This window comes from Perkinsus marinus, assembly GCF_000006405.1.
Source record: "Perkinsus marinus ATCC 50983 genomic scaffold scf_1104296934700, whole genome shotgun sequence".
Taxonomy (NCBI): Eukaryota; Perkinsozoa; order Perkinsida; family Perkinsidae; genus Perkinsus; species Perkinsus marinus.
This window is the reverse complement of record NW_003214659.1, coordinates 203,873-212,994: the sequence shown is the minus strand read 5'-3', so window position 1 is coordinate 212,994 and position 9,122 is coordinate 203,873. Positions and strand designations below refer to the sequence as shown.

The following is a 9,122-nucleotide window of genomic DNA, read 5'->3' as shown; positions in this document are numbered from 1 at the left end:
CCCTCTGTCTTTTGCTCCAACTTGGAGATACGATGGGACCGCTGGTCTCAGACCAGAGGTGCTGCGTAGTCCTAGTAAGGTTAGTACTCAACACAAAACCACGGTGACCAAGTTGGTCCGAGCAACCGTTTTCACATGTCTTCAAAGATTGGCTCGATCATGGCTAGCTGCTCCTCGAACTGAGAGCCAACATGATTGCCGGCCATATGCTCACCGGTCGAGTCGGGTACTGGTGTGACTAGGCGAGGATACGCCAGACACAGCGAATACCGCTGGTGCCGAAGGTGAAGCGAACGGCGGTGACGATGCAAGCAACCCCATCTCCATCGCCGACCGTCCACTGTGCGATAGGAAATGTGGTATCTCTGGTACTGGGGACGGCAGAGTCGGACTGGGTGAACGACTGCTAGGTAGTGGTGGTGTTCCTGTTGGCATCAACTCCAGAGGACTGAAGGAAGACACAACGCTGCAACTTTTATTGAAGCGACTTCCCAATGGCTCAACGCTGAGCCAATGCCAGAATTATTCTGACTCAGGATGAACGTCTTACACATCTTCTGCCTCCTCCATATCTCGCTGCTGCAACCTGCTTGGTTGTGGTCTCCGCAGCTCCGGCGGGCCCTAGGCTGTTTAGGTTGTTCTTCTATTGAACCACTGTCGCTCACCTGTGGCTGGCCATGGGACGACGTTGGGTTAGGGGATGATAATGATCCTCCCGCGCCACCTGCAATGGGCTCCACTCCGCCACTATCACTCAGTTCCCACCATCAGAATGCTGACCAGGTGGACAGTAGGAAATGAATTGTGGACTGCTTGGGCCTGGGGAGGCGCAGTTACCAACCTGAGCAGCACTGACCAGGAATTCACTGAGCTGGACCACTCACTTGATAAAGCTGCTGATGATGCATTGGAGGGCCATAGAGGAGCTGTGGTACTCCCGACGGGTTGCTGAATGACAAACAACACTAACCACCAGTCCACATAGAGAAGTTGTGACTTACCCAGAATGCTGATGCCAGTTCAGAGTCTGTTGTTGAAGTGCTCCAGCCGCCATGTGGTTGTATATCGTTGAATTCGCAGGGCTGCTGGCTGCTGGGCTCGGCAGATATGGTGATGGTGCTCTAGTACTCTGCCTACGACACAGTGGAACGCCCGAAGGCCAGCACCGTTACCCCGATACTGAGGTCGTATTATGCACATTCAGAAGCGTTGAGGTATGTTGGAAGTCCTTTGAGGAAAGCAAGGAGGACGGGGTCCTCATGTGTTCGGCCTTCTCGAGATTGTGCACCCACATCTGCAAGTGGAGCTTTCGGTCCTGAGGGAGGAAAACATCCTAGACGGAGCGGTTTCCTCGAAGCAGAGACCTGAGATACGGCCAGCTGAAGCGTGATCTCACATCCTCATCCTGCTCTTCCAGGGTTCCGTTGACGATAGCACATTCAGAGGCCCTTGTGGGGTCTCGGCAAAAGTCTTGGACGAGCATAGCCTGGGTACACAGTACGGGGCCAGCACGTGGACTACAGCAATACCTGAGTCTTGCTGATGGTTTCTTCCCTAAACAGTTTTATGGCGTATTTGATGAGCTCTCGAGCATCTTGAAACAGAAAAAACAAGATGCAAGGGGAGTAAGAAATTCCAAGACACGTTCCACCTAGTGAGGCACGTTCCACAAGTTATTCCTAGCGAGACCGGACGAGTAGGCCCGCATATTTTTCAGCTTATGCAGAACTTCTATTCAAACTACGAAAAACCCCGAGACGTCATGTGAGACGAGAGTTCAAACAGCATATGAGATCATGTGCTGCCGTGACTTGTGTAGACTCGCCAACGATAGTTCGTTCCTAACCCACAGCTGCTTGGAGGCAAGTGAGTCAATGATGTGGAAGTGTGACAAACAACGGCACCGACTCGGTCGAGCACGCGCTATCGTCGAGAGTCAATGCGGAGCCGCCAATGGCGGCCCGCCATACGACCATAATGAATTGCAGGTGATAAAGAGGTCTTGGTATCACCCCAGTAAACGGAGACAGCGCTGCAGCAGCGCTGTTGCAGCAGCGAGCAGTCCTCTCTCATTGGTCAGAATAAGGCCTCAATACCCGGTCTCACCTGCACCCTCATGTCGATGCATCATCCCAGAAAGGTCTCCACCGCGGCTAGTGCCTACTAGAAAGTCCTTAGGGAAGCTCGTATGCCTCGACCACGCCTACGAGACATTCGCCTGTACTCCGGGCCATTCGATGCAGCATAAGTGTAGGTCGATTCGCCTATCAAGGAAGGTCTGGCAGGCGTACCAATGGGAGCCCTACCAAGACGTCTGATATCCTGCGAGCAGTCCACCCTCCTCTTAGGCGGAGGTACAACTAAGGGCGTTGAGTCAGTAGTGATGGGGTGCCGAGATGAGCTGGGACTGAAGTTGTCGTCAGCGGAAAGGTGCTCTAACGAGAAGATGGCTGGGCACGACGAGACCCCATCACCGGCCGATACGGCGTATTATTCAAGTAGGATATTGGCTCGGCCCTCAGCTCCCCTCGGTTGCCCTACTCTAATTTGTGCTGGATCAGATTCACCACAGATACAGAACCACATGTTTGTCGGCGTATCCATTACGGACTATAATTCTGGTGATAAAAAGCGGCTATCCCGCAAAGAGACTTAGGGAAAACTTTTCAACTGTCGACGCGCGATGTGAGTACTCACCCGAAACAGAGGTGTTCAATAGCTCTGAGAAGGCTGCCGGATGATGAGCTGACATGGGGAACTCCAATCCACTTCGTGCAGAGAGAGGTAGCGGTTCGCTGCGATCACATTAGACTGATCATCTGTCTACATCAACAACCGTTCGATGCGACTACTCCGCCCATCGACTTTCGCCCTTCTTACTGAAGCCTCGACCATGAAGCCCTCATGCCTCCTCCGACTAGTCATTAACTGCACTACACACAACTTGTGTGACACAAGACGGGATATAAACTTGCCGGTCATCCTTGAAAGCAGCAAAAAAGGGATAGGAATAGTACTATAACAAGCTCCTGAATGGTACAACATACAAGAAATCGATAACCGCTCGACGGCTAGCAACATTACGGAGCGCAATCATTGAGCGAGTCCGAGAAGTCAGCATTGGGGAACTTAATTTCCCAAATAGTAGGACGCGATGGACCTGATGAACCCAGTTAACGCATTACATGACCAACTCCTTCACTTGAAGGCTCATCATCGGGCGCTTCCATAATGGGGGACTCCTCAAGCATGCGCGGCTTCTGGACGAACTGTGCACTATTTCCCGCAGGTACCGTTTGGGAGTTGTGGACAGCGAATCTGTCAATGGCTGCTTCCCGTACGCTGCTGTTGACGGCCCTTCAGCTTGAGAAACTTGTCAATTGAGGAGTAACCACCACGTTTAGCCAGCTTCGATAAGGCAGTAAGAAAGGTATCAGGGTCACCCTGTGCCGAGTGCTCAAGTTTATCAATAAACTCAGCAAAACCAATATCAGAATCATGAAAAAGAGGAGTCGCACGGAGGAGAGCACCGTAGAGAAGACGCCTCGTTGCCCAGGTAAGGATCACACCAGATGGATGGGATGCCAACCTAGACTGGATGCGCCTCTCTCGCTCGAGCGTACGAACCAGACTATCTCCGTGCTCGATAGCTTGTGGTAGAGATGCCATTGCTTCAGAAGGTTAAGAGGATGCCTAAGATTAGGCAACTCGAGTTCTTGGACTTCCTTGAGTTGAGCATCAGCCTTGTTGAGGATACCTTGGCAACTATCAACATAACGTTGGTAAAGGACGCGGAGTTCATCTGCTGGAATCTCATCTTTGGGCTTAAAGGTGATCTTCTGAATTTGACGCCACACCAGAACATCAGAGTTACCATCCACTGCAGTTCCATCGGGAGAAACTTTGGAGAGAAGGGCAGTCTTGATGGTATCGGCAATAGGTCTTGGCAGGAAACCACAGTAAGCATATAGACGAATCGGAGCAGTGTTTCCAACACACTCCGACAGAGATAGAGACAATGTTCGCGTAAAGCGCTCATACGTGAAACGTGGACTGACAGTTCCGGTCTTAGGCTTAATGGCATTCCACAACGTAGCATCATAATAGGCCTCATGATGAGGAGGTAGATTCCATGCAGAGCTGAAGCCAGAAAGGCTGACACCAAGCTTCGATCCATTAGTGCCAATGAAAAAAAGATTTTCTAAGGCAGGAGAATGAATGGAGAAACCTAAAAGTTCTTCACAAACTTTCACAGGAGATAGAGCAACTAGCTCAGCCAGGGATAATGAAGGTGTCTCACCTTCATTACCAAGAGTAGAACGGGCTGCATCACGCAACGCAGCAGAGAAGAGGGCAGAAGAGGTTTGAGAGACAAGAATACCGGGCGGTGCACCATGCTGCTGGTCTTTGTCCGTCTTGCCTCCCTCACCCCCACTTGAAGTAACACTTGTCTCAGTCATAGAGAAATGATTAGATAGTTATCGAGTAGTATGGCAAGTTGCCATAGGCAACGCTAGACTATATCACATAGAAGCTAAGCAGAGCTTAGGATATCGATCAACAGGGCCAGCGCTGGTAACACTGGCACAAGGGGACAGAGAGAGATGGATAGATGTGTCGACTATTCACGAGATATCGTGTGCACAATACAAGATCAGACCCAACAACAGTACAAGTGGCGCATCTCTGTGCCGAGGCAGGGATAGATGAATGCATCTAGATATATCGAGAATGATCAGATCATTACGAATCATAATTTATGATCTCTTGGTGATGATGCCCTTCGGGGCTTGAGGGGACGCGTGCTCTTCTCAGCTTTCAGGAGCTGGTTGTCATCAGGGGGAAGTAGTCTTCTCAGGGGTTGTCATCAGGCCGAACCTAATCAATCACACATCCTCTTGTGTGGAACCAAGTGCTTGCCAAGCGGAGTAATTGAACCCGGATACTTCTCTCCCATCATAGAGCTTGAACGTCCAGAGGAGGCCGGGCTCACGTGGCTCGGAAAAACCCTGTTTTTAAAACAGTGATTGCAACCATAGATTAGATCCTTGCAGTCGCCTGGCTTTACCTTTTCATATAGAACTCTCTACACGGAGGGCATTTGAATTGACTCAGTGTCGACTATAGGCGGATTGGAGCGTCGAAGTTGGGATTGAGATGAGATAGACGCTGTCCTCATTGATCATCCCCTCCCGGCTGGTTCACGCGGATTGACCTTCTCAACACCTCTTGTTCATGCCATTGAACTTAATGGAACGCGATCAGAAGAGATAGAATGCCAGGAAGAGCAAGTGTACTCGGAGTCATGTATAATGACTAACAACTTGACCGAATCTTCGCCGGTTCGATATTGTACCGTGTTACATGGTACAGTTCTGTGAAGCGTGACGAGGAATGCACGCGATCAAGGCGAGCGGACGCACAAGCCGGAACCTCTGGCTTCAACATTCCGAGTTGTAGAAGACGCCACTAATGTTGGGCCAACATGTTCAAATGACATGCGAGGCAACCTACCGCGTTTTGGTTACGCGATCCATCACGAACAGAGCCGTAGGAGAGATGATTCAGCTAGAGTCTAGCAGCGATATCCATGTCTAGCAGCTAGACTAGCTGCTAGACATAGATATCGCCGCCTGATTGCGCGTTAACTAGCTTTGAACTTCACGTCTCATGGACGTGCAGCTGTGTGACCAGCATCCATATTGCAAGGAGTAGCGTATGTAGGTGAACAGATCGACGTTAACGGGTGTGAAGCGCTCGGATAGATCATCCCCGCTCTGATTCTTGAGAGCCACTCGATCAGTTATTACCGTTCAAATGTCCCCCATCCATTCCATCATCATCATCGTCCTGGGATTCCTGTCGATGGCCCAGGGATTTCCACCACACCATTCGTACTGCACTACGAGTACCAATCCATTCGCTGCAATTCTGGCGTTCAATGTATGGGCCCCGAAGACTCTCCGAATTTTCTGGGTCATTACGAGGCCATGGTTGACTGGTAACATGACTGGTCTCATCCCGTTCACGGTTGACTCTGAGCATACGACGCTGTTACTGGATACCAAGAACAAGAATTTCACCGATTTCGCAGAAGAGTCGCACCTGAGTGCGGTTGAATGGGAGAGGATCCCCTACGACCGCGACCATGACAGGTTCATAATATCGGTCAACGGTACTCATATCACTGCGACTACCGAATGAAAATGGTGAACAGCTCGCCGGTGTCACGATCTTCAAGCTTTTTGGGTCAGCCGACGGTAGAACTTCTGACTCGTTCATTAACTGAGAGTCGATATCCATCCGCAATCAGGACTGATCATAAAGAAGCCGGTTTCATTTCTGGCGTGGTTTCCCTGACACGATCATCAACTCCCGAATTTTGTTTCACGGCGTAACTGAATTGAGTTAGTTTGGTTGCTGCTGACCTCGTGAAAGGATACGCAAGCGAGCCGACACGAGACGCACTCTTAATCGCCCTTGTCGACCATCTAGGTCAACCATCTCGCCTGAGAAAATTCGAAGCCTCAACAACGTCATGCTATGGGCGGCTCACAGCAATCCCCAAAGCCAACAGGCTCATACATTCAATCGCCATGATGCTAGGTAAGCTAGAGTGAACAACAATTTGCCTGGCTTCCTCGTGTATTTTCTCTCATTCTTAACGCCTCGTCTTGAAAGTGGGGATGATCGTCTCCAGGATTTTCGGTTTTTACGATTTTCACCGATTTCCGTTTTCATACTTTCATGACAACTTTCAAGTTGTCACACCTATAACAAATTTTCGAAAATCAGCGAAAATTTCCTGCGGGCCCTCAGGTAAGCCCGTACATCCCAACCACGCCTATGAGACATTCTCCTATACTCTAGAGTCTAGAGTATTCATGAGCCTAGCAAACGTATTTATGAGGCAGTCTTTATTTTTAATCGGTTTGCAGCACTGGAGCCTAATCGCTGGACCAACCGCTCGATGCATCCTATACGTCGCAAAAGGACCCAGGCGATACTTTAGTAACCGTCCGCCTGCGGCGCACGCTTGTATCTTCACCATTATGAGGGTGCGCGGGATTTCCTCCGATTTACCATTTTCAGGATTCACCGTTTTCATGGACAACTGAGCTGAACAGTTCAGCTTGAACTCATCAAGTTTCAACTGAAAATGGCCCTCGTGCAGATCTAGGTTAAGGTATCATGCGCATCACTGTGCCGAACGGTCCGTGCGGACTGCTGAAATTTTGATGACTGGTACAGGTGTCTCAGACAAGTTGTCTGCTTACGGCAATACAGTTCACAACTATATATCCAAGAGACATATTTCCTTCGTTGTATTATTGCATTATCTTGGTTGGTCGGCTTTGATGACCGTGGCTGCCTCGCAAGTGCTGTGATGTGACTCGTGGGCCATTGCTCTCCATGTTTCTTCTGTGTCAGACCGTCGCTAATCTGTCCCTATTGTGGCTGTGGCGCATAGCTTGCAATACCTTCAGGCTGTGACGTTAGTTTGTCCGTGAGTATTTTTTAGAGCGAGTAGCATCCCTGCATTGATTATCTGGATTCTACCTGGGCCATTGTTAACTCAATGTGGTTGGTTTGGCTCACTTGGTCCAAAATTCTCAGTGTTCCTCCCGGGAACTCCCCATACGATTCAAGGCCATCCGTTTCTCCATATAGTAATCCCAAATTGACTATAACACAGGAGCTATTTGCGTCATAGCCTGAGTCCCTGAGAGCAAACTCTCAATGAGGGCGAAATAGGAAATGTCGAGAAAATAACTTGGCGCCTAAACCTCTGGGATCAAATGCATGATAGGCCAAAAAGCGGGAATATCGAGTGAGAGCAAAATGAGGATGTTCGTTATATTGACCGATAACTGCTGAACAATGCAAGCTGTTCAGGCCGGCGTTCTACTGGTGATTGCTCCCGTCTCACCAAAGGTTACCGGTGAGGAAAGATTGGAATACCTGCTGCATGCCTACGGGTTTATAGAACATGAGTGCATGGCCTGCGTCCTTCATCTGAAAGACACCCTCAATGTTCGCTATTGTAATGTGCTTTCTACCTCGACGAATGCGAGCCTCGCTCCATTAGGGTACTGAGAAGTACGCGAAGTTCCTACGACGCCAATTCCAGGAAACTGAAACAGACTCTGTTTAACAGAGTCTCCGCCACCGAGGTTGTGCTAGGAGATGGCACTGGAATAAGGAAACTTACCTTGATATCTTGGGGATTCGAATGTCTGAGTGCTTCGCCGTACCCCTCATTCCCTTTCAAGTTGAACAGCCACTCCGTTGTACCCACCGCATTCGTGATATAATCCTCATTGCCATTGCCCACAAGTACCTGTAGCATCGATATGCCGTACATTGTACGGTTCTACATATTGTTCTATATCAAAATCAGTGGATTTGGTCAAACGTTGCCGTCCAATATTAACTACATCATCGAATTTACCATTCGAATCCCGTTGGTCTTATAAAATTCTTATAATAAAAATTTGAGAGATCACGATTCTGTCGCGACGAGCAGCCTCTCGCGGCGCGCATTCCGCCCACGAGCTCGTTGCTCCATAGTCACGGTGTATTCCAGAGATGATGATCTCAGATAATACCCACTTTTAATCCGTGGTCGAGGAGTCGTGTGACGAAAAAACTTCCATCATAGGCGAAGTACTTACTGAAGACTGCTTGGACCTGGTATGAAATTATCATGTTCACATGGAACCCAAAATTGGAAGGATGGCAACCCGATAGTTTGTTCGCTCCCAAGTTTTAGAAACGCCGAGAGCTTGTTTAACACTTGGCTTATTGAGAAAACCGGCCGCCTGAGTGGGTGATAACTTTTGAAACTGAGACCTGCAATGACGACTACATTTCCCGGTTTGAATGCGAAGAAATCGGACTGTTTATCTCTTCGTGCGCGCACATCGTATCTGGGAAGGAAATACTGGCTTGAGTGACAGGAATATTCTGGACGGCATAGAGGAACCACAGTTGATTTCAGGGAGTCTGATCGCCAAAATGATCAGTTCACTTCCTCTGACAGAGGGCTTCGAGTGGTTGCTCGTATCATGGGTCGCAACTCAAGACAGCAAAGGTCAACACTTCAATTCCGACCCGCCCAC

General features: G+C 49.4%; 2 protein-coding genes across 2 annotated transcripts; one reads left to right on the top strand and one right to left on the bottom strand.

The window, feature by feature from the left end:
- Nucleotides 1–3,321: 3,321 nt before the first annotated feature.
- Pmar_PMAR021060 (hypothetical protein) lies at nt 3,322–4,460 on the bottom strand (the record flags this gene model as incomplete). The annotated part of the gene is made up of 3 exons (XM_002784620.1): nt 3,322–3,589; nt 3,628–4,228; nt 4,301–4,460. The coding sequence occupies 3 exons, from the start codon at nt 4,458–4,460 to the stop codon at nt 3,322–3,324; spliced, it is 1,029 nt and encodes a 342-aa protein (XP_002784666.1).
- Nucleotides 4,461–6,006: 1,546 nt separating this feature from the next.
- On the top strand, nt 6,007–6,204 carry Pmar_PMAR021059 (hypothetical protein; the record flags this gene model as incomplete). Its single annotated transcript, XM_002784619.1, has 1 exon — nt 6,007–6,204. The coding sequence occupies one exon, from the start codon at nt 6,007–6,009 to the stop codon at nt 6,202–6,204; it is 198 nt and encodes a 65-aa protein (XP_002784665.1).
- Nucleotides 6,205–9,122: the final 2,918 nt, after the last annotated feature.